We start from the raw sequence: 25,900 nt of genomic DNA on the forward strand, positions 1-25,900 counted from the left end.
TAGGAAAAAGTTATTTACAGTTAGTGTAGTCAAACTGTGGAATGCCCTACCACAAGAGGTAGTAATGGCAGACACTATAACAACTTAAACAAAAGGGCTGGATGATTGCCTCAGTACACACAACATTATCGGTTATAAATGACTTAGTGACAAAATGTATAATTGGTAGTGGAAGGTTGAACAGGATCGATATCAGTCTTTTTCAACCTATGTAACTATGTTGGTGCTGGTGCTGTATTCATGTACTAATGTTGGTCTTGGTGCTTTATATATGTACTCATGGTTCTGGTGTTGTATTCAAGCACTGTTGATGGTTATGCATTAATTTACTGATAGTAGTTCTGGTGTTCTATTAATGTGCTGATGATAGTTCTGTGGTTGTGTTCATGTACTGATGGTGGATTTGGTGATGTATTTATATACTGATGATAGTTCTGGTGATTTATTTGTGGTGCATGCATGTACTGATGATGGTTCTTGTGATGACAGATGTCATACAATACGTTAAAAATGAACACTGATTTTCATCATCTGCTGGTAAATATTAACTTTCATCTGGGAACCATTTACGTCTTATCATCTGTCTACTACAATCCTGTTGTTTTAAAAAAAAACTCACTGGCCCCTTTCTTGGCCAAGCTCGTGGCATGAGGACCTAGAAGTTGGTTGCATTTATCTCTGTTCATGCCGTAGAGGAGAAATGTGCCTATAACAGGACAACATGCTTTGTTGATTATTAGGGATGATCGAATACCAGAATATTTGCCTTCGCGAATATCCGATGAATAGGTCGCCGCTATGCGAATATTCGATCCGCAATGTAAGTCTATGGGAAGCCCGAATAGTTGTTATTCAGGTGTTATTCGGGTTTCTCATAGACTTACATTGCGCATTGAATATTTGCAAATAGTAGAATAGTGACGACCTATTCGGCGAATATTCGCGAAGCCGAATATTTGTGGTATTCGATTATCCCTATTGTTTATCCATTCTCAACTTTTCTTTGATACACTAACACTTTCAACAAATTTATGTTTGGTTCTTTCTACACCTCCGCTGTTGACCTCCCAAGCATATAAGATATAAAACCATCATCATTTTAATGGCAGTAGAAAGCAAAGGGGTCAAAAATTGGACAACAGGTGTCAGAATTGGCAGTCAAATCTAGACAGGGGTCCTGCACATCAGGTCATGAATGTAGGTCATAACCATAGAATTAGTCTATAAAATATACCCCAATAGCTGGAGAAAAGCCCTGCAAACCACCTATAACTTGCCAAGAATTCCCAATCCCTTTTCTGATTAGTAGGTTCTGCAACTGAGAGGCATCGGGGAATGCTGTCAAGTAGCTCTTGTTTCGCGAGACTCTAGTTCGGCAGCCGCCATGGATTACCTATATCTCGACCGGACCAGTGTCCGTTTTTGCTCATCACTAGCAATTACAATAGATTCTTTCAACCTGGACTTTCCAAAAAACAACAGGTTTTGGATGCAAAACTTAGCAGAGCCTCTAAAAAACTTTTTTACTTTATTCTTTCATGGAGGACACCAGCCAGTTTCCCTCATCGGTGTTCACAACACCAGAAAATTGCATCCTTAGTGTTCTTCACGCTGCATCTGAAACAGATGGAGGAAATATTTTTATCCGTCGGAAATCAGTGTATTTTGTGCTGTCAGATAAGTGATTATTTGGAAATAACAATCGTTTGCATCACCCACTAATTAAGGTCTTCGCGTTGATGGACACCAGTAATACGCATGTGTTTGCCTTGTCACCAGGATACTATGTAATTTTGCGTTCGGCTGGAGAGTAGAAGGGAAATATACAGTTTAAACTTGGTGTAATACTTCTCAATTATCTGGTTAATGACACTGTCAGATGGTAAATTAAAGATGCTCTGATTATAAAGGGAGACGATGAGGGAAGGTGAACCTCCCAATTCATTTATACCCACCAGGGTCAGCCAGCTTTAGTAGGAATGTATTTCATCCGCCAGCCATCTGTGTGCCGCTCAAATGGGCTCCCTGGTAGAAGGAAGGAAAGGCAATTTGTAATTGGAAAGGCTACATAGTATATTTCTCTTGTACGTGGCTAATTTTAGAAAAATCTGACCCTTAAAAGTTAATGAATCCTCACATCGCCAACGGCATAAATATATTAGGAGACTCCAGATCCGCGTTTACAGTTTTCACTTTAAAACATAATTCTACTTAACAACTTTTTTAATCACTTTGTGCCCAATTCAACATTTTTGATTTATTGAAGTCACTTTTCATTTTTTGTCTTGTAGCATTTGTTGACTTTTTTTCTACCAAATTCTTAAAAATGGTCCCACGCAGTTCATGAATTTAACACACGATCAAAAATGCTTTTACTTATGTCATTAATACATTTTTTTTTAGACTTTTAAATGCAAAAGTCACAAAACCTTTAAAAAGTTGACAAATTGCAAAGTCCAAAAATCTTATCCCATGCAAAAAAAGTTGCAAAATTGAGCAAATTGCAAAGTCCAAAAATCGTATTCCAGACAAAAAAGTTGGAAAATTGAGCAAATTGCAAAGTCCAAAAGTCTTATTCTAGGCAAAAAAGTTGCAAAATTAAGCAAAAGTGCAAAATCCAAGAATATTATTCCAGGCAAAAAAGTTGCAAAAATGAGTCAAATTGCAAAGTCCAAAAATCTTATTCCAGGCAAAAAAAAGTTGCAAAATTGAGTCAAATTGCAAAGTCCAAAAATCTTATTCCAGGAAAAAAAAAAGTAGCAAAAATGAGCCAAATTGCAAAGTCCAAAAATCTTATTCCGGGCAAAAAAGTTGCAAAATTGAGCCAATTGCAAAGCCCAAAAATCTTATTCCAGGCAAAAAAAGTTGCAAAATTGAGTCAAATTGCAAAGTCTAAAAATCTTATTCCAGGCAAAAAAGTAGCCAAATTGAAAGTCCAAAAATCTAATTCCAGACAAAAAAAAAGCTGCAAAATTGAGCCAAATTGCAAAGTCCAAAAATTTTATTCCAGGCAAAATAGTTGCAAAATTGAGCCAAATTGCAAAGTCCAAAAATTTTATTCCAGGCAACAAATGTTGCAAAATTGAGCAAATGTGCAAAGTCCAAGAATATTATTCCAGGCAAAAAAGTTGCAAAATTGAGCAAATTGCAAAGTCCAAAAATCTTATTCCAGGCAACAAAAGAGTTGCAAAATTGAGTCAAATTGCAAAGTCCAAAAATTTTATTCCAGGCAAAAAAGTTGCAAAATTGAGCCAAATTGCAAAGTCCAAAAATTTTATTCCAGGCAAAAAAGTTGCAAAATTGAGCAAATGTGCAAAGTCCAAGAATATTATTCCAGGCAAAAAAGTTGCAAAAATGAGTCAAATTGCAAAATCCAAAAATCTTATTCCAGGCAAAAAAAAGTTGCAAAATTGAGCAAATTGCAAAGTCCAAAAATCTTATTCCAGGCAAGGAGTGGAGTGAGGTACAAAAACAAAAATAAATGCAACTTTTGGTACAAGTTGAATTTCATGCATTTGCTTAAAATAGATGGATAAAGCTACGTTATCAAGGAAAAATAGAAAAAGAAAGACTGCTTAAAAAGTGCGCAAAATATATAATGTAGAAAATAAGATGCAAATATTAAAGCCACTAAAAAAGGATCAAGGTACTTCAGAAAATGGAAGAAATGGAAATGATGAATTAAAACTTTTGTTTTATTGTTTTCAATTAGTTTTTCAAAATATTTAAAATTCACCAGATTTCCATGGAAACAGACTACGCTTGTTTCCTGCTGTCAGACAGGTGACCCAGAAACTTTGGTTTAAAAGGAACCTGGCCGCTTCCCCAAGCCCCCAAACTGCCGGCACATGTTTATTGATATTATTATGCTCTTCCTAATAAGCTCATTTTATTGTTTTAATGATTTCCTCATATGCCAAAAATCACTTTTGTAACTGATAATATGCTATTAGTGGGAGACAAGTCATGGAGGCATTGTTATGCCTTCCGTCATCCCATCAGCTCCCCAACAAATATTTGCTTCACGGCACATAGAAGGGCATTCTTTCCAATTTTAAAGACAGGGAGACAGAGTGTGAATTGCGGCACTTACACAGAAATAGTGCCCTTACTGAAAGGGAACCTGTCAGGTGCAATATGTACCCAGAACCACGAGCAGTTATGGATGCATATTGCTAATCCTTGCCTAACTGTCCCTGTATATAGTAGCATAGATAAAGAGATCTTTAGAAAAAGTATTTCTAAAGATCCTTTATGATATGCTAATGATGCCAGGGACTAGTCGCAAGGGTGTTAGTTCCCTTGGTTAGTCGGCCTGCTTACCATGTTAGTACGGCCCTGTGAGCATGATAACATGCTAATGAATGCGCAGTGTCAGAGGATGGTCGTGCTCACCTCTCTGCTGCCATCCAGTCCGACTCCTAGATTTCAACTCAGTGCCCACGACCCCGGACTTAGATCCCATCATAGATCCTGATGTTCCTTTGTCCACGGTGCACAACATAATTAAGAAGTAAGAAGTTTACAGCCCATGGCACTGTAGCTAATGTCCCTGGATGTGGATGGTAAAGAAAAATTGATGGAAGGATGTAATGCAGGATAGTCCAGATGGTAGATAAGTCCCAATGAAGATCCAGAGAAAGTCAAGTTGTCCTGTCAAGTCAAGCATCAGCACAAACTATTCATCTACATCTGAATGAAATGAAACACTATGGAGGACACCCAGGAGAACCCCACTGCTTACACAGAGACATGAAAAGTCAGACTTCAGATTGCCAAAATGTATGTGAGTATCCAAAATCTTCCTGGTAAAGCATTTTGTGGAGAGAGGAGACCAAGATAGAGCTTTTCCGTAAAGTGCATCGCTCTACTGTTTACCGAAAGCAGAATAAGGCCTACAAAGAAAGATCACAGCACCTACAGTCACACATAGTGGAGGTCAGAGATGATTTGGGGTTGCTGTGCTGCCTCTGCGATGACTGTGTGCAAGACATCATGAAATCTGAAGATTACCAAAGGATTTTAGGTGGCAATGTAGAGCCCAGTGACAGAAAGCTGGGTGTATGTCCTAGGTTATGGGTCTTCCAACAAGACAATGACCCTAAACATTCTTCAAGAACCCCTCAGAAATGGATGGAACAAATCGCTGGAGAGTTCTGAAGTGGCCGCAATGAGTCCAGATCTAAATCCGATTGGCACATGTGGAGAGATCTGAAAACTGATGTTGGGAGAAGAGAAGAGGAGAAGGGAGGAGAGAAGGGAAGAGGAGGGGAGAGAAGAGGAGAGGACAGGAGAGAAGAGAAGAGGAGAAGGGAGGAGAGAAGAGGAGAGGAGAGAAGAGGAGAGAAGAGAAGAGAAGAGGAGAGGAGAGGAGAGAAGAGGAGAAGGGAGGAGAGAAGAGAAGAGGAGAAGGGAGGAGAGAAGAGGAGAGAAGAGGAGAGAAGAGAAGAGGAGAAGGGAGGAGAGAAGTGAAGAGAAGAGGGGAGGAGAGAAGAGAAGAGAAGAGAAGGGAGGAGAGAAGAGGAGAGAAGAGGAGAGGAGAGAAGAGGAGAGGAGAGGAGAGGAGAGGAGAGAAGAGGAGAGGAGAGAAGAGAAGAGGAGAAGGGAGGAGAGAAGAGAAGAGAAGAAGGGAGGAGAGGAGAGAAGAGGAGAGAAGAGGAGAAGGGAGGAGAGGAGAGAAGAGGAGAGAAGAGAAGAGGAGAAGGGAGGAGAGAAGAGAAGAGGAGAGGAGAGAAGAGAAGAGAAGAGGAGAAGGGAGGAGAGAAGAGGAGAGGAGAGAAGAGGAGAAGAGAGGAGAGAAGAGAAGAGAAGAGGAGAGGAGAAGGGAGGAGAGAAGAGAAGGCACCGTCAGATATGAGAGACCTGGAGCAAATTATAAAGAAGAGTCTTCTTCCCATCTTCATTACACAGTCATTAGGCCTCGGACAGCGCGAGGCTTCTGCTCTGGGCACATTTATTGATGCACATTGTTCCGTACCATTCTGCGGCCGGCCCTGAGCACTGGGATTGTGTAACAACATTGTTTGCTCTTCTTTATAAATCCGGCTAAATAAACCCCGGACGTGCCCTGTTAACAGAATTAATGTGCTGTGTACACTCATCTCATTCAATACTGTTTGATGCGTTCGTTGCTTAGCAAAGTTACCAAGTGAACAAAAATCTATTAAATAAAAAAAGAAACAAACCTCCGAGAGCCGGGCGATCGCTTATGAATTATTCTTTTAGTGCTTCAGATCCTGGAGGAGCAGAACTCCATCCTGTATTGAAAAATGCCAAAGAGGTAATGAAGGAGTTAACTCCGATTGCGTCACCGTGTCCCTGCTTTACCTGCTTATCACTTAGAGGATCTGTTCAGACCTTTTTCATCTTTTATTCAATCGGGTGTAAGCTGAAGCTTCTGGACCCCAGTGCAACTTTTATTTTAATTATTACTTATTTTTATGTTTTATTTTATATTCATATAATATATTTTTTTATTTTATATATAAATATATGTATAAAATATTATAATATATATATAACTATTATTATTATTATTATTATTAATATACATAATATCTAATATATATTTTTAATTTCTAGTTATGGGAAATTAACTTTACCCCACTAGTTTCTTTCCATTGCTCCAATCTGTTCTCTCCGACTCCAAGCCCATGGGTGACATTGTCCCAGTCGTCCTCCTCGCTTAAAATGTTTCCTCCTCACCTTACATGAGATGTAACTTTTTATTTTTCAACTTTTTAATTTTTTTTCAATACAAGCTGCAGTTTAGATCACGACCATTCTGGGGTCATACAACCTTCTGATCACATTCTATTCAATTTTTGGAAGCAAAATGACCAAAAAACAACAAGTCTGACATTCTCAGGAATTTTTTTGTTTACAAATATCAAAATACTTTATTATGCTGCAACACAAAATATGGTTTGTTTGTTTTTGTTTGCTTGTTTTTTTATTTAATTTGCATTATAAGATAATGAGGTATAATGAACTTTTATAATTGTTTTAGTCATTAAACAAAAGTGCTATACAGTGTGCAAATACCAGTGTCCTAAGTAATAAAATTAAATAACACAGCTATACAGTGTCCAAATAACAGAGTTCTACATAATATAACTAAATAATACAGCTATATAGTGTCCAAGTAACAGTATCCTAAGTAATAAAACTAAATAACACAGCTATACAGTGTCTAAATATAAGTGTCCTAAATAATAAAACTAAATAATACATCTATACAGTGTCCAACTAAGTGTCCTAAGTAATAAATGTAAATGATACAACTATACAGTGTCCAAATAAGAGTGCCGTAAGTAATTAAACTAAATAATACAACTATAGAGTGTCCAATTAACAGTGTCTTAAAATTCATAAATAATAGAAATATACGGTGCTCAAAAAACAGTTCCATACAGTCTTTAAATATTAGTACTATACAATGTCATAGAGCTTATAAATAATATTATTAATAATAGTACTATACAGTGCAGAAATATCAGTGTCACACAGCCCATTTGTAATAGATAGTACGGCAGAGTGGCAAAATAGCAGTGCAATAGAGTCAATAAATAATAGTGCTATACAGTGCCCAAATATTAGTGTAGTACAGTCCATAAATAAAAGTACTACACTGTGCTTGTATAATAGTGCCAATCAGTTCATAAATAATGGTACTGTACAATATCATAGAGTCCAACAATAATAGTATTATATACATTGCCCAAATAAAAGTACCATAGAGTCCATGAACAATAGTATAGTATAGTGCCCAAGTAACAGTGTCACAGTGTTCTAAAATAAAATACTATTTTTTGCTCAAATAAAAGTGCCATACAGTCTATTCATAAAAGATAGTACTACACCGTGTGCAGAATTATTAGGGAAGTTGTATTTTAGTGGGGTTTTTTTTATTATTGATCAACAATTATGTTCTCAATCAAACCAAAAGACTCATAAATATCAAAGCTTAATATTTTTGGCAGTTGGAGTGGGTTTTTTACATTTGGCTATCTTAGGAGGATATCTGTTTGTGCAGGTGACTATTACTGTGCAGAATTATTAGGCAACTTAATAAAAACCAAATCTATTCCCATCTCACTTGTTTATTGTCACCAGGTAAACCAATATAACTGCACAAAATTTAGAAATAAACATTGCTGATATGCAAAAACAAAACCCAAAAAATGAGTGACCAATACAGCCCCCTTTCTTTATGATGACACTCAGCAGCCGACCATCCATAGATTCTGTCATTGCTTGATCGGTTTACCATCCACATTGCGTGCAGCAGCCACCACAGCCTCCAGACACTGTTCCGAGAGGTGGACTGTTTTCCCTTCCTGTAGATCTTACATTTTATTAGCGACCACATGTTCTCTATGGGGTTCAGATCAGGTGACAAGGTGGCCATGTCATTATTTTTCATCTTTTAGACCTTTACTGGCCAGCCACGCTGTGGAGTAGTTGGATGCATGTGACGGAGCATTGTCCTGCATGAAAATCATGCTTTTCTTGAACGATAGTGACTTCTTCCTGTACCACTGCTTGAAGAAGTTGTCTTCCAGAAACTGGCAGTAGATCTGGGAGTTGAGCTTCACTCCATCCTCAACCCGGAAAGGTCCCACAAGTTGATCTTTGATGATACCAGACATACCAGTACCCCACCTCCACCTTGCTGGCGTCTGATACGGAGTGGAGCTCTCTGCCCTTTACTGATCCAGCCTCTGGCCCATCCATCTGGCCCATCAAGAGTCACTCTCATTTCATCAGTCCATAAAACCTGAGAAAAATCAGTCTTAAGATATTTCTTGGCCCAGTCTTGACGTTTTATCTTATGCTTCTTGGTCAGAGGTGGTGGTTTTCAGCCTTCCTTACCTTGGCCATGTCCCTGAGTATGGCACACCTTGTGCTTTTTGATGCTCCAGTAACGTTGCAGCTCTGAAATAGGCCAAACTGGTGGCAAATGGCATCTTGGCAGCTTCACGCTTGATTTTCCTCAATTCATGGGCAGTTATTTTGCGCCTTTTTTGCCCAGCACGCTTCTTGCGACCCTGTTGGCTATTTGCCATGAAACACTTGATTGTTCGGTGATCACGCTTCAAAAGTTTGGGAATTTCAAGACTGCTGCATCCCTCGGCAAGACATAGCACAATTTTGGACTTTTCAGAGCCCGTCAAATCTCTCTTCTGACCCATTTTGCCAAAGGAAAGGAAGTTGCCTAATAATTAAGCACCCCTTATATAGGGTGTTGATGTCATTACACCGCACCCCTCCTCATTACAGAGATGCACATCACCTGAGTTACTTAATTGGTAGTTGACTCTCAGCCTATAGAGCTTGGAGTAGGACGACATGTATAAAAAGTATCATGTGACCAAAATACTCATTTGCCTAATAATTCTGCACACAGTGTATAAAGTGGCAAAATAGCAGTGCAATAGAATCCATAAATAATAGTGCTATACAGTGCCCAAATATCAGTGTAGTACAATCCATAAATAATAGTACAACATTGTGCTTGAATAACAGTGCCAATCAGTCCATAATTAATAGTACTGTACAATATCATAGAATCCAACAATAATAGTGCTATACAGTGCCCAAATATCAGTGTAGTACAGTCCATAAATAAACAGCACTACAGTGTGCCCAACAGCATCATCGGATGTAGTATGCACCAAAACAATCGAAAAAACCCCGCCCACCCTTCCCCAGAAGTTTATGCCTGGCTGCTTGTGGGCGGAGACCCAAATTGCCCAATCAGTGACTTCCATTGAAGTTCAGGCCAAGTCTGGATCCCAAACCGAACTTTATTCTAAATCAAACTTTCATGGAGCCGCTCATCTCTAATTATGGGCCTTTTTCTTTATTGCTTTTTTATATGGTCTTTACAAGATGGGTGTGGCTTACAGGGATCCTCATGGGCCTGTCTTCAGTCTGCTCTGCGTAATTAGCCTGTGAGCTACGCCTCCTTCATAAAGACCATGAAAGTTAGCACAAAATTAAAAGGTTTATATCTTTGGAACTGTATGATGAACTTAAAAGTTAAAAAAATAATAAATATAAAAATAAATAAACATATATATATATGTATATATATATATACCGCTCAAAAAAATAAAGGGAACACTAAAATACCATTTTCTTGTTTGTGTTCCCTTTATTTTTTGAGCGGTGTATATATATATTGTGAGGTAGCGTGGTCGGCTGCGCAGCAGAAGACACGTGATCCAGGCATTAAGGTTCACAGCACACGGTTTAATGTCCAAACAAAAATCCACAACAATATACATGTGCCTCTCCAGCAGAGAACTCAGGGAGTTCTGTTCACTCCCTCACACCCGGCACACCCGCCCTTGTTCCTGTTTCCATTTAACCCTTCCTTCAGCCTGTAGGGAAACAGCATTAACCCTAGAGTGGATTTACTTTCTATCATGGAGCGAGACATACCGGCCGTCATAGATAACCCCGGTCACAGTCTCACATACCCCCCCCCTCAGTTCAAGCGTGCGGGGTTGAACTCCCGCCATCAAACACGGGCCGCGGGACAAGGCATCGGCGTTGCCCTGCAACCCACCGGCCCTATGTTCAACCGTAAACCGGAAGTTCTGCAGAGAAAGGAACCACCGGGTAACCCGGGCATTCCGTTCCTTGGCGGACCTCATCCAGACCAGTGGAGAGTGATCCGTCACCAAGCGAAACTGCCGTCCCAGCAGGTAATAGCGTAGGGACTCTAAGGCCCACTTGATCGCCAGGCACTCCTTCTCCACTACGCTATAATTACGCTCGGGAGGGGTGAGCTTCCTACTTAAGAAGGTGACGGGGTGTTCCTCCCCCTGAACCACCTGAGACAGCACTGCCCCCAGGCCGACCTCCGAGGCGTCAGTCTGTACTATGAACTCCTTCCGGAAATCAGGGTGTACAAGAACGGGCTGTCCGCACAGGACCTCCTTCAGGGCCCGGAAGGAGTCCTCGGCCTGCGGAGTCCAGCGCACCATGACGGACTTCTTGCCTTTGAGAAGGTCCGTCAAGGGGGCTGATAGTCCCGCAAAATCCTTTACAAACCTCCTGTAGTACCCCACGATACCCTGGAAGGCCCTAACCTGCTTCGTGGTCAGGGGTCTAGGCCACTTCTGGATCGCCTCAACCTTGTTAATTTGGGGCTTAATCACTCCTTGGCCTATCACGTAGCCCAAGTAGCGGGCTTCCGTGAGTCCCAATGCACATTTCTTGGGATTGGCTGTCAATCCGGCTGTTCGAAGCGCGTCCACCACCGCTTGTACCTGTTCCAAGTGGGTCTGCCAATCGGAGCTGTAAATAATGATGTCATCAAGGTACGCTGATGCATACGCCTGGTGGGGTTCCAGCACTAAGTCCATCAACCTCTGGAACGTGGCCGGAGCGCCATGTAACCCAAAAGGCAAGACAACATAATGGAAGAGACCCTCCGGCGTAACAAAAGCGGTTTTCTCCTTGGCGGACTCCGTCAGTGGCACCTGCCAGTACCCCTTGGTCAGGTCGAGCGTGGTAAAATATCGCGCCTGTCCCAGCCTATCAATCAGGTCATCCACCCGGGGCATGGGGTAGAGATCGAACTTGGATATTTCGTTCAATCTCCTAAAGTCATTGCAGAACCTTAAGGAGCCATCGGGTTTTGGTATTAGGACAATCGGACTAGCCCATTCACTCCGGGATTTTTCGATGACCCCCAGGCGTAACATTGTCTTTACTTCCTCCGATATGGCTTGTCGTCGAGCCTCCGGTACCCGGTATGACTTCAGGCGTACCTTCAGGTGGGGCTCGGTGACAATATCATGTCGTATCAGACTGGTCCTACCGGGCAGCTCGGAGAAGACATCGGGGTTCTGCTGAACCAGCCGTCTGGCCTCTCGCCTCTGAGTCTTGGTGAGGGCTTCTCCAATCCTTACTTCCGGTTCGTCCTCTCCGGAGGTCGCTGGAGCCGGATGTGAACGACCCGAAGAGGAGGGAGATGGGGAAAAAACAGCCATCAGGCTTTCCCGTTCCTGCCAAGGTTTTAATAGGTTGACATGGTATATTTGTTCAGGTTTCCGCCTACCGGGCTGCAATACTTTATAGTTAACCACCCCGACTCTTTCCTTTATCTCGTAGGGGCCTTGCCACTGAGCCAGGAATTTACTCTCCGCCGTGGGGATTAATACCAACACCCGATCCCCGGGTTTAAAGGTCCGCACGGTGGCTTGTCTATTGTAGCGGCCGCTTTGCGCGGCCTGAGCCTCCTGTAAATGCTCCTTCACAATTGGCATGACCGCGCTTATGCGGTTCTGCATACCCAAAATGTGTTCAATCACACTTTTATGGGGGGTGGGCTCTTGCTCCCATGTTTCCTTTGCCAGGTCCAACAATCCCCGGGGATGTCGCCCGTATAACAATTCAAAAGGCGAAAACCCCGTGGATGCCTGTGGCACCTCACGGATGGCAAACATCAAATAGGGAAGCATCATATCCCAGTCTTTCCCGTCTTTTGAAATCACCCTTTTGAGCATGGTTTTCAGGGTTTTATTGAACCGCTCGACTAAACCGTCCGTTTGAGGATGATACACAGACGTACGCAACTGCTTGATCTGGAGTAGCCGGCACAGCTCTTTGGTCACTTTAGACATGAATGGGGTCCCCTGATCCGTAAGGATCTCCTTGGGCAACCCCACCCGGCAGAACACAGCAAACAACTCCCGAGCTATAAGCTTCGCCACAGTATGTCTGAGAGGTATCGCCTCGGGATACCGGGTGGCATAGTCAACTATCACTAGGATGTGTTGGTGCCCTCGAGCGGACTTTACGAGGGGCCCCACCAGATCCATCCCTATCCGTTCAAAAGGGACTTCTATAATGGGTAACGGTACCAACGGACTGCGAAAATGGGTCACGGATGCGGTAAGCTGACACTCCGGGCAGGTTTCGCAGAACCGTTTTACCTCCCCAAAGACCCCGGGCCAATAGAACCTTTGCAATATTCGCTCCTGCGTTTTCTTGACCCCTAGGTGGCCACTCACCAGGTGTTTATGAGCCAAGTCGAGGACCCGCCGGCGATACGGCTGGGGCACCACCAACTGTTCTACCCCCATGCCCCGTATTTCATCTACCCGGTAGAGTAAATCTTGCTTAAGAGCGAAATGGGGGTACCTTACCTGGGCACCGGGCAGCTGTGCCACCCCGTCAACTACTGTCACCCGACTCCGGGCATGTATTAACGTAGGGTCCTGGAGTTGGGCTGTCCCAAACGTATCCGGGGACGCCTCCAACTCCGGGATAGGCTCGACCATCTCAGCTTCTCCTGCCAATACCTCTAGGGGTGACCTATCGGGTTCACACTCTGTCCCTATCATGGTGACCCCTACGGCAGGTGTCCCGGATTCAGGATTGTAGGGCTCAGGTCCCGGACTGATCAATATCTGAGGGGACTTAGGGGGTCCCCTCCATAAAGTCCAAAAATAGGGCAGATCCCTTCCTAGGATTACGTCATAAGGAAGAGTGTTAAGAAGTCCCACCTCATGTTGCACCTGACCGCAAGGTGCTGTGATGGTGACAATCCCCGTGGGATAGTCTCGGCGGTCCCCATGTATGCAAACCACCCCCACGGCACGTCCGGTGGCCTTTACTTTAGCCCTTAGGGTTGATCGCACAAGGGTCACTAAGCTTCCGGAATCCAACAATCCTGTAACCGGACATCCATTCACCTGTATTTGGCACAAGTGGGGCTCCGTCTCTGGGGAGACCAGGTCAGCGGTACACACCACCTGAGCATACATTGAACCCCGCCGGGTAACCCCACAATCCATGGGCTCCGTGGTGAGTGGACACTGGGCTTCCATATGTCCCACCCGCTGACACCGCCAACATCTAATGGGGAGGGAAACCCCCTTGACGGGTTGTCGTTTAGGGTACAGAACCTTCCGGACCTCAGGAATGGCGGGCGCGGCCTCAGACGGGACGGTAGGGGACTCCTGTACCTTGTCAGCGGTGGGTCTTTGGCCCTAGGCTTGGAGGGGCCGGACCGACGGGCAGTACGCAAAGTCTCAGTGTCCCGTATCAAGTCCTGCGTAGCCACATGCCGCTCTACCAGGGACACTAATTGGTCCAGGGTACTCGGGTCACCCTGTCCTACCCACCGTTGAACGGTGACGGGTAAAGTGCGCACAAAACGATCCACTACTACCCTTTCCACCATTTGCGCCGGGCTCAGAGTGTCAGGCTGCAACCACTTTTTTACAAGATGCAACAAGTCATAGGCCTGGGAGCGTACGGGTTTGGCTTCCTCATAGTACCACTGATTTACCCGCTGAGCCCGTACATAGGTATTCACCCCCAACCGAGCCAGTATTTCGGCCTTCAGGGTCACATAGTCAATGGCATCCTCGGTACAGAGGTCCAGGTACGCTTTTTGGGGTTCCCCGTCAGATAGGGCGACAATACCTCAGCCCACTGGGGGGTCGGCAGCTTTTCCCGCTCGGCCACCCGCTCAAACACCGCCAGGAATGCTTCCACATCATCCCCCGGGGTCATCTTTTGCAACGCTTGTCTCACCGCTTTCCGGACGCTGCCGTCGTCACCCGGTCCCGGGGTTGTTGCTGCCGGTCCGGCACGGATCGACTTGGCCAGGAGGACCATCTGTTCTTGGTGCCTCTGTTCCTGCAATTTCAAGGATTGCTGGTGCTGTTGCTGCTGATGATCCAACGTCCGGATCAGGTGTGTATTCATCTGTTGTTGCTGTGCAGTAGCCTGAGCCAGCTGCTTTAGTATGTCCTCCATGGCGTTGCCGGGTTTGGGCTGTAGTATAGCCGCTTGAATCCAGGACATGTGCTACCGGGTCACCAGAAATGGAAGCTACACCTCACCGGGCTGGCATGCCCGCATTCTCCACCATATGTGAGGTAGCGTGGTCGGCTGCGCAGCAGAAGACACGGGATCCAGGCATTAAGGTTCACAGCACACGGTTTAATGTCCAAACAAAAATCCACAACAATATACATGTGCCTCTCCAGCTGAGAACTCAGGGAGTTCTGTTCACTCCCTCACACCCGGCACACCTGCCCTTGTTCCTGTTTCCATTTAACCCTTCCTTCAGCCTGTAGGGAAACAGCATTAACCCTAGAGTGGATTTACTTTCTATCATGGAGTGAGCACAACCGGGGCGAGACATACCGGCCGTCATAGATAACCCCGGTCACAGTCTCACAATATATATATATATAAATAGGACATATATATATATATATATATATATATATATATATATATATATATATATATTCATTTATATTTATTTATATATTACTCAGGAGGGCCATGGAAATAAATTAAAAGCATGAACTGGCCACTTTTGACCTAGTGACAGGTCCTCTTTAATAAAATCTATGATTTATAGTTCTTTCTGCATTACATCTTAGTACTGTCCCAGTTCATAGATGCTTATTCACTTCAGCAAATGTATTTTTTTCAAAGCAATGCAGTTCCAATCTCCAAGCAACTAGCCTCTATCAAAGGTAAATCTACCTCTCTTTTCATTATTTTAATATTTTTATTTTTTATTATTTTTCTTTTATTATTTATTTTGCCTATGCAGATGTAGCTGAACTATATGCCTCCATGGTAACAGACTACAAACAAACCCTGCATGTAGTCAGTTTCTGCAGCTATGTGTTAAGGCCGCTTTACACAGAGCGACATCGCTAATGAGATCTCGTCGGGGTCACGGAATTCGTGACGCACATCCGTCCTCGTTAGCGACGGCGTTGCGTGTGACACTTACGAGGACCGCTAACGATCCCAAATACTCACCAAATTGTTGATCGTTGACACGTCGTTCATTTTCAAAATGTCGTTGCTCATTCAGGACGCAGGTTTGTTTGTCATTCCTGAGGCAGCACACATCGCTACGTGTGACACGACGAACAACAACGTACCTGCGTCCTCCAGCAACGAGGTGGGCGTGACGTTAATGCGGCTGGTCTCCGCCCCTCTGTGTGACGGCACACCAACCCCCCTTAAAAAAGAGTTGCTCGCCGGCCACAGCGATGTCGTTAGGAAGGTAAGTACGTGTGACGGGTACTACTGATATTGTGCACCACGGGCAGCCATTTGCCTGTGATGCACAAACGACGGGGGCGGGTGCTTTCACGAGCGACATCGCTAGGGATGTCTCTGCGTGTAAAGCTGCCTTTACTCTGTGAGTCTCCCCTCTGTGCTATGGGCTGAAGATCAGAAAGAGGAGTCAGACGGGCGGGAATAATACATGACTGCAGGACCAGACTCCACAGAGAGTAACCATAGCTTGGTCTTTGAATACATAAAATGATGTATTAATCAAAACTATAAAGAAAAGGCGCTACATGTTATTATTTTTTTTCATAAATCAGAGCAAAGTTGATGGCGACAAATATACCCATCACTCAAGGTCATCTCGTGTCCCCGTGCTTTAAATAAAAAGAAACTAAGTAATTTAATAACTTTTCGACAAAAAGAAATATTTTTCTGGTACGAGCCGTAATGATTTAATTCAAAGTGCATTGCGTTACACAACAAGAGATCTTCACATTGTGACTAACTAGCGCTGTGCAATTAGTGCATCTTGATTGACAGATTTTGGAAATAATTATACCTTATGTAACAATTCTTCAGCGAAGAGATTAAAAATAGTTTCTCATTGTCTCCTATTATCTTCTGTCTAGCACTGGGGAAAGGCTCCGAACTAGAGAAAGCCATCGCAACGGCCGTCCTTGTGTATAATTCATGTGCAGACAACGATGGAAGAGTCAGCAAGGGAGAAGTGAAGGAATTGCTGCCTACACAGTTCCAGAACTTCACACAGGTAATTAATTGGGTTCAATAGACAATGTGTACCAGGACTACCACGTACCATGTACCCGAGCCAATGCCAGCACCCAGCCTATCACCGGCAGTCTAGATATTCATTGGTGACATCTGCCGGATATCAATACAAGTCAATATTTTGCCCAGATCGTAAATGTCAAAGTGGAATAATTTTTGGACATTTCTTTAAAGCACCACTCCACCACACCATACATCAGTACAAGTCAATGTTTCACACAGACCATAAATGTCAAAGTAGGATAATTTTTGGACATTTCTCTATCACACCACTCCACCACTCCATACATCAGTACACGTCAATGTTTCGCACAGACCGTAAATTTCAAAGTGAGATAATATTTGGACATTTCTTTAAAGCACCACTCCACCACTCCATGCATCAGTACAAGTCAATGTTTTGCACAGACCATAAATGTCAAAATGGGATCATTTATGAACATTTATTTAAAGCACCACTCCATACATCAGTACAAGTCAATGTTTTGCCCAGATCGTAAATGTCAAAGTGGAATAATTTTTGGACATTTCTTTAAAGCACCACTCCACCATGCCATACATCAGTACACGTCAATGTTTTGCACAGACCATAAGTTTCAAAGTGGGATAATTTTTGGACATTTCTCTATCGCACCACTCCACCATTCCATACACCAGTACAAGTCAATGTTTTGCACAGACCGTAAATGTCAAAGTGGGATTATTTTTGGACATTTCTCTATCGCACCACTCCACCACGCCATACATCAGTACAAGTCAATGTTTTGCACAGACCATAACTTTCAAAGTGGGATAATTTTTGTATATATATTTAAAGCACCACTCGACCACTCTATACATCAGTACAAGTCAATGTTTTGCCCAGATCGTAAATGTCAAAGTGGGATAATTTTTGGACATTTCTTTAAACACCACTCCACCACTCCATACATCAGTACAAGTCAATGTTTTGCCCAGATTGTAAATGTCAAAGTGGGATAATTTTTTTTGACATTTCTTTAAAGCACCACTCCATTACTCCAAACATCAGTACAAGTCAATGTTTTGCACAGACTGTAAATGTCAAAGTGGGATAATTTTTGGACATTTCTTTAAAGCACCACTCCATACATCAGTACAAGTCAATATATTGCACAGACCGTAAATATCAAAGTGGGATAATTTATGGACATTTCTTTAAAGTACCACTCCACCACTCCATGCATCAGTACAAGTCAATGTTTTGCACAGACTGTAAATGTCAAAGTAGGATAATTTGTGGACATTTTTCCATACATAAGTACAAGTCAATGTTTTGCACAGACCATAAGTTTTAAAGTGGGATAATTTTTGGACATTTCTTTAAAGCACCACTCGACCACTCCCTAAATCAGTACAAGTCAATGTTTTGCACAGATCGTAAATGTCAAAATGGGATAATTTATGGACATTTATTTAAAGCACCACTCCACCACTCCATGCATCAGTACAAGTCAATGTTTTGCACAGACCATAAATGTAAAAGTGGGATAATTTTTGGACATTTCTTTAAAGCACCACTCCAAAGTGTGTGTTTTTTTTTTTTTTTAAATTTCACAGCTGGAGTGGTGCTATAAATCAAAGTCCAATGCCTCTAGTCTCATACTCACTCTCCGACATCTTCATCTTCTATCACCAACACTTCGGTTAGTCTCAAGCACTTTGTGACCTGCCGGCTGGTCAAGTGTTTCATGGACAGCGTCAGAGGTCACAACTCAATACAAGTCTATGAGAGCCTCTTTCTGGCCTCGTTCTGTCCTTGTTCTGGCTCTCATATACTTGTATTGAGAGTTTGGGATGTAATATTCCAAAAAAAATATACAAAACCAATTTTTTTATGGACCATATCACATTTCAAGTGACTTTGATGTGCCTATGTGACTGAAAATACCCAACATTGACACCATTTTAAAAACTGCCCCATCAAAGTGCTCAAAACCACACCCAAGACGTTTTTTTAATTTTTCAGGTACTTCAAAGGAATTAAAGCAATTTTTATCTTTTTCCCCACAAAAATTTTGCATTTTCTCAAGAGTAACAGAAAAAAATGGAGCATATCATTTGTTGTCCAATTCCTCCTGAGTACATTGATACCCCATATGTGGTGGAAAACTACTGTTTGGGTGCACAGCAGGGCTCAGTGGGGAAGGAGCGACATTTGACTTTTTGAATACAAAATTGGCTGGAATCGTTAGCGGATGCCCCTGATGTGTCTAAACAGTGGAGACACCCCACAAGTAACCCTATTTTTTGGAAACTATTCCCATCAATTAATTTATCTAGATATGTGTGGTGAGCACTTTCAACCCAGAGATGCTCCACAGAATTTTATCACATTGAACTACAAAAATTGAAAATACATTTTTTTCCCCACAAAAATGTTGCTGTGTCCTCAAATTTTTCATTTTTATAAGAATAACAGGAAAAAATTGACCTCCTCCTGAGTACACTGATACCCATATCTGGTAGAAAACTACTTTTTGGGCGCATGGCAGTGCTCAGAAGGGAAGGAGCACCATTGGACTTTTGGAGCAAAAAAATAATTGGATTAGGTAGTCCTGGTACCTTTTTTGCAGTAATGTGCCCATCCTTGTCACCATATTCTAGTACTGTCCCAATACTGGTCCCTATCTTGTAGTAATGTCCCCATCCTGGTCCCAATCTTGTACTAATGTCCCCCTCCAGGTCCTCATCTTGTAGTAATGAGCCCATCCTGATCCCCTTCTTGTAGCAATGTCCCCATTCTGGTCCCCTTTTTGTAGTAATATCTCCATCCAGATCCTCATTTTTTAATAATGACCCTATTCTTGCCCCCTTCTTATAACAATGTCACCATCCTGGTCTTTTTTCTTGTAGCACAGTCCCCATCCTTGTCCCCTTCTGGTAGTAATGTCTCCATCTTGGTCCCCTTCTGGAAGTAATGTGCCCATCCTGGTCTTTTTCTTGTAACATGGCCCCATCCTGGTCCCCTTCTAGTAGTAATGTCTCCATCCTTGTCCCCTTCTGGTAGTAATGTGCCAATCCTGGTATTTTTCTTGTAACAATGTCCCCATACTTGTCCACATCTTGTAGTAATGTCTCCATCCTGGTCCCCTTCTAGAAGTAATGTCCCATCCTGGTCCCCTTCTTGTAGCATGTCCCCATCCTGGTCGTCATTTTGTAGTAATGTCCCCATCTTACTCCCCTTCTTGTAGCAATATCCACATTCTGGTCTCCTTCTTCTATTAATGTGCTCATCCTGGTCCCTATGTTGTAGTAATGTCTCCAACCAGGTACTTATCTTGTAATATCTATATTATGGTCCCCATCCTGTAGTAAGGGTTCCTATTGTGCAGTTCTTCACACACACACACACACACACACACACACACACACACACACACACACACACACACATACATACACATACACACACACATACATTATATATATATATATATATATATATATATATACAGTCATATGAAAAAGTTTGGGCACCCCTATTAATGTTACCCTTTTTTCTTTATAACAATTTGGGTTTTTGCTATTTCAGTTTCATATATCTAATAACTGATGGACTGAGTAATATTTCTGGATTGAAATGAGGTTTATTGTACTAACAGAAAATGTGCAATCCGCATTTAAACAAAATTTGACCAGTGCAAAAGTACGGGCACCTCAACATAAAAGTGCCATTAATATTTTGTAGATCCTCCTTTTGCAAAAATAACAACCTCTAGTCACTTCCTGTAGCTTTTAATGAGTTCCTGGATCCTGGATGAAGGTATATTTGACCATTCCTGTTTACAAAACTATTCCAGTTCAGTTAAGTTTGATGGTCGCCGAGCATGGACAGCCGCTTCACATCATCCCACAGATTTTCAATGATATTCAGGTCTGGGGAATTGGATGGCCATTCCAAAACATTATAATTGTTCCTCTGCATGAATGCCTGAGTAGATTTGGAGCGGTGTTTTGGATCATTGTCTTGCTGAAATATCCATCCCCTGCGTAACTTCAACTTCGTCACTGATTCTTGCACATTATTGTCAAGAATCTGCTGATACTGAGTTGAATCCATGCGACCCTCAACTTTAACAAGATTTCCGGTGCCGGCATTGGCCACACAGCCCAAAGCATGATGGAACCTCCACCAAATTTTACTGTGGGTAGCAAGTGCTTTTCTTGGAATGCCGTGTTTTTTTGCCTCCATACATAACGCCTTTTTGTATGACCAAACAATTCAATCTTGGTTTCATCAGTCCACAGGACCTTCTTCCAAAATGTAACTGGCTTGTCAAAATGTGCTTTTGCATACCTCAGGCGACTCTGTTTGTGGCGTGCTTGCAGAAACGGCTTCTTTCGCATCACTCTCTTATACAGCTTCTCCTTGTGCAACGTGCGCTGTATTGTTGATCGATGCACATTGACACCATCTGCAGCAAGAAGATGCTGCAGGTCTTTGGAGGTGGTCTGTGGATTGTCCTTGACTGTTCTCACCATTCTTCTTTTCTGCCTTTTTGATATTTTTCTTGGCCTGCCACTTCTGGACTTAACAAGAACTGTACCTGTGTTCTTCCATTTCCTTACTATGTTCCTCACAGTGGAATCTGACAGTTTAAATCTCTGAGACAACTTTTTGTATCCTTCCCCTGAACAACTATGTTGAATAATCTTTGTTTTCAGATCATTTGAGAGTTGTTTTGAGGAGCCCATGATGCCACTCTTCATGGGAGATTCAAATAGGAGAACAACTTGCAATGGCCACCTTAAATACCTTTTCCCATGATTGGATACACCTGCCTATGAAGTGCAAAGCTCAATGAGGTTACAAAACCAATTTAGTGCTTTAGTAAGTCAGTAAAAAGTAGTTAGGAGGGTTCAAATCAAGAAATTGATAAGGGTGCCCATACTTTTGCATCGGTCAAATTTTGTTTAAATGCGGATTGCACATTTTCTGTTAGTACAATAAACCTCATTTAAATCCAGAAATATTACTCAGTCCATCAGTTATTAGATATATGACACTGAAATAGCAAAAACACAAATTGTTATAAAGAAAAAAGGTAAACATTAATAGGGGTACCCAAACTTCTTCATATGACTGTATATATATATACATATATATATATATATATATATATATATATATACATACATATATATATATATATATATATATATATATATATATATATATATATATATATATATATATATATAAATATATAGACTTGCAGGCACCATAGACCCCTTGATGATCATGGTCCAGTTGTGGGGGCTGACAGTGCTTTATTTCAATTGAAGCTCTCTGCAGAGCAATACTAATGCCAGTAGCACATTCAACTAATATAAAATGATGATGTCAGTGGCCCCCTGGACCATGCCACCATGATCAACGGGTCTACATTGCCTTCGGGCCTCATGAAGCAGCCTCAGGGACCACATGTGACCCGTGAGTTGCATGCAGCATTTGAGAACCCTGAGATATCAGTTGCTCAAAAAAGTTAAATGCCTTATAAAAATCCCTGATTGTGCTCCTCTTTTCCATTTGGCACTGCTTCACTCCATTGAAAAGATATTGACACATTGCTTTTGGAGCACAGTATGTGAAATCTCTGCTTGAAATATACTTCTCTTCAGAGGGGGTTATACACTTTCACCTCTCCTTCCCAGATGCTGCCAATCACAGTGCAGCAATTGATTTAGCCAATGCTGCCATGTGCCCATTGGCATCTTGGACGGGGGCGAAAGCACACCTTCCCATAGAAGTATCTGAAGAAATGTCCAATTGGTCTACAAGTAGAGATTTCACATAGTGTGCTCCAGAAGAAACAAATGTGAATATCTCTGCAATGGAGCAACGCAGAATAAAAAGGAAAAGAATAGCAGAATGAGGGGAGATCAGGGATTTTTACAGAAGGTTTTTTTTAAGTAAGTGATGGATCCACCTATTACTGTCATTACTAAAGTCAATTGACTAGCTGAATGATATCTATCACCACCTATTCTAAATTAGGTTTCAGGTAGAGAGTAGCTGTCTCTTTATGTCACATTTATCATTTTTTTCATTAAAGACACGTCATTCGGATGCAATTATGGACATATCTTTTTTTATTACAGGGTCAAGAAACAAAACCAAAATACAAAGAGCTCATAAAAGATCTGGAGGATGACAGCAAAGGACAAATGGATTTTGAAGACTTCATGATTCTCCTGCTCAGCGTGACTCTGATGTCCGACCTGTTCACTGAAATCCGCCAATCGAAAAATACCAAATAAAAATGAGGATTTTTGGGCACTAAACCTGTCATCGCAACACCAAAACAACCCGACCAGTCACAGACCCCATGTTCTTTTCCAGCCCCAAATCTGTACGAGAGAATCCAGGTCAACTATTTAATCACATCTCTAAAATGTCAGAAGCGATTCCATAACTATACAGCCTCGTTCTTCTATGTCTGTAGGTCCAAGTCACTCGATCTGGGGTTTTTTATATGGTTCTCCAAGACTATGGCATTAATGTCCATAGGCGTTCGGTGTGTGACTTCTTGGACCCCCGACAATAAAGGGTTAATCCCATCTCCAAGATCCTGTCCCAATATGTAGTAGGTGTAATAATAATAATATTAGCCAATCCATCCAATTAGAAATGTAGTGTAGTTGTTTTGATTCACTATGTCAGGGCATTGCAGGACCTTAGGTATCCATGGTTACGACCACGCATATAGTCATAGATAGTTAATTAGTGGTCATTACCATGGATACCTGGTTGTTTACACGCTCTCAAGAGCATTTATGTCTGGTATGATGACGTATGGAACTTGCGATACGAGGCACACGTGTTTCCACAATGGTTTGTCCCACACCATCAAGATTATTAGCCCATCCTAGGGTCATGAAGTCATGTCTTGGAGTCTAATGCCTATATCTCCCCAAGACGTCCTACAAAAAGCTTCTCCTGCTGAGGAAACGTTCTTGTTGGGATAGGGGCAACTGTAAACATCTCAAGAAAGTTATGGTTGCCTGGCGCCACAGTTAGGTTGTGTTTCACTGGGGCAAATGTTTACTTTATGTGCTTCCGCCATGCCCTGAACATCGAGACTCTGCCAAGACAAAATGTTTTGTAGGCACATGTCCAAGTTGTCTGTCCCAGATACACCCCTGTGGCGGTCAATATAACAAACGGACCGTTTTGATCAGCACTACAGACAGACATCACTATATATACTGTACAACGCGATTCAGTTCTGTGCTGGATAGTCATCATGGTGGTTGCTGGCTGTCACAGCTGTGAGCCTACAGAAGTCTCTGCCGGGGGAAGTTATGGTAAATTCATTAAAAGATTTCAATCTGGGACTGGATTATTCTCTTGTGTGTAATATTACAAATTATGACTACTAGATTACTAGAGATTGTGTCATGTTAGCTACAGGGAAGTACAAAGCACATGGCAAAAGGTAAAGGAAACCCTGTGTCTAGGGAAGGGGGAGATGGTGACCCCTGAACAAACCTACCGCTGGTCCCGGGGTCCCTCACCACCCTAGATAGGTTCTGCACCTATGCGCCAAGCCCAGGTATCCCTTGGGCTGGACCCTAAATAGGGAACGGGTGGCATAAGCTCTTTGCCAACCCCACTAAACAAATATAGAAGACACAAGGAGGACACACAGGGGGAAAATGCATGAACTACTTATCCACAGATGACTCAGGTGGAAGTTCAGCAGAGCTTTCAGCAACAATGCCACAGATGAGTGCAAGCCACCTGCTTGCAACAATTGGCTTGAAGGAACTGAAAATATCACCAGCACCAACCCAAGGAAGGAAGGGGTATTTAAGCACCAAGGTAATGCTGATGATCAGCAGCTGGGTGGAAGGCGAGGTCCTGCTGGGTCCAAAAGGGAGAGCGCTGAATCCAGCAGGAAAGCTACCTATACCAATGCATACTGACAGCAGGAACAATGGAAAGTCAGGGAGCATTCTGCGCAGCCAAACGCTGTGACCTTCTATGGACAGAAACCACATGACTGTCACATGTAACACACTCGTGACAGATTGATCATAGATCCAGGGATATATTCATATTTGCAGTCGTAAAGGAAATCTGGCTTCTACTGCACGGTGCAAGATAATAGGCTGAATTTGGAAGGACGTAAGTCTAATTGTCATCCTTAAAACCTGTTTTTTGTATTCCTATGTATGTTTAATAAAATAACAAAATTGCATAATTGCCATCTGACGGAAGTGTGAGGCCGCAACGCTCATGTTGCATATCATGAGTTTACCGGGGGACACAGCGCTCAGAGCAGAGGAACAGCGGCCGTTTAGGAGGTAGGTATACTTTTTATTTATTAGGGTTATCAAGAAGTAGGCAACCCCTTGAATATAAAGTTAGAGGTAAAACAGCTCCCACTCTTCTGGGAAACAGATTTTGGAGATGTCTGGGGGATTTTTTTGCCCATTCATCCAGAAGAGCATACAGTATGTAAGGTCACACACTGATGTTGAGGAGAGTCCCGGGATCACAAACCCAATTTTAGTTCATCCGTAAGGTGTTGGATGGGTCGGAGAAACCATGGGCTTGACCTACTGGGCTTTCTCCAGATGTCATAGATGTCACCTTTCAAGGTGACATCTTGACTATTTAGCTGGCAGACAGTGTGGAGTGTTTGCCTCATGGTTTGCTCTTCTGATCTCTTGCTGGGTGCAGACCTTGGACCTTGCCTTTGACTATTTGTTTGCCTAGCCCCTTTGTCTCTATCCGGACTGTTTTGATTGTTGATCACAGACTTTGACCTGCTTACTTTTGTGAGTTGCCTCTCTGACGTTGATGTACACTCTCAGTATTTGACCCTGGACTTCTTGACTTCTTTGTCTCATGGCTTGCCGTGAGAAGTGACGATAGCCAATGTCACACCCAAACTGTTCCCACAAAGCTGAAGCTTCAATCGTCTAATATAAGTTGAGCTGAAGCCTAAATATGTTTTTTCACTGCAACAAAGGGGCTGAGGCCAACCCATGAAAAATAAGTCCA

The 25,900-nt window shown here is 42.5% G+C and overlaps 1 protein-coding gene and 1 long non-coding RNA gene across 2 annotated transcripts; one reads left to right on the forward strand and one right to left on the reverse strand.

The window, feature by feature from the left end:
* Positions 1 to 969: 969 nt before the first annotated feature.
* On the reverse strand, positions 970 to 4,852 carry LOC142249090 (uncharacterized). Its single transcript, XR_012724990.1, has 4 exons — positions 4,396 to 4,852; positions 1,956 to 2,025; positions 1,720 to 1,803; positions 970 to 1,617 (listed from the first exon to the last, which is right to left on the reverse strand). It is a non-coding gene; the product is annotated as an uncharacterized LOC142249090 (long non-coding RNA).
* Positions 4,853 to 6,190: 1,338 nt separating this feature from the next.
* Positions 6,191 to 24,195, forward strand: SNTN (sentan, cilia apical structure protein). The gene is made up of 4 exons (XM_075320685.1): positions 6,191 to 6,280; positions 15,481 to 15,521; positions 16,707 to 16,846; positions 22,990 to 24,195. Exons 1-4 carry the CDS (start codon positions 6,270 to 6,272, stop codon positions 23,146 to 23,148), a joined length of 351 nt encoding a protein of 116 aa, XP_075176800.1. The 5' UTR covers positions 6,191 to 6,269; the 3' UTR covers positions 23,149 to 24,195.
* The last annotated feature ends 1,705 nt before the right edge of the window (positions 24,196 to 25,900 follow it).

Source organism: Anomaloglossus baeobatrachus, chromosome 8, assembly GCF_048569485.1.
Source record: "Anomaloglossus baeobatrachus isolate aAnoBae1 chromosome 8, aAnoBae1.hap1, whole genome shotgun sequence".
In the NCBI taxonomy this organism is placed as follows: Eukaryota; Metazoa; Chordata; class Amphibia; order Anura; family Aromobatidae; genus Anomaloglossus; species Anomaloglossus baeobatrachus.

Coding starts and splice junctions, on each gene's coding strand:
- SNTN (XM_075320685.1), top strand. Junction 15,522..16,706: donor GCAACTAGCCTCTATCAAAG/GTAAATCTACCT, acceptor TCTTCTGTCTAG/CACTGGGGAAAGGCTCCGAA. Junction 16,847..22,989: donor AGTTCCAGAACTTCACACAG/GTAATTAATTGG, acceptor TTTTTATTACAG/GGTCAAGAAACAAAACCAAA.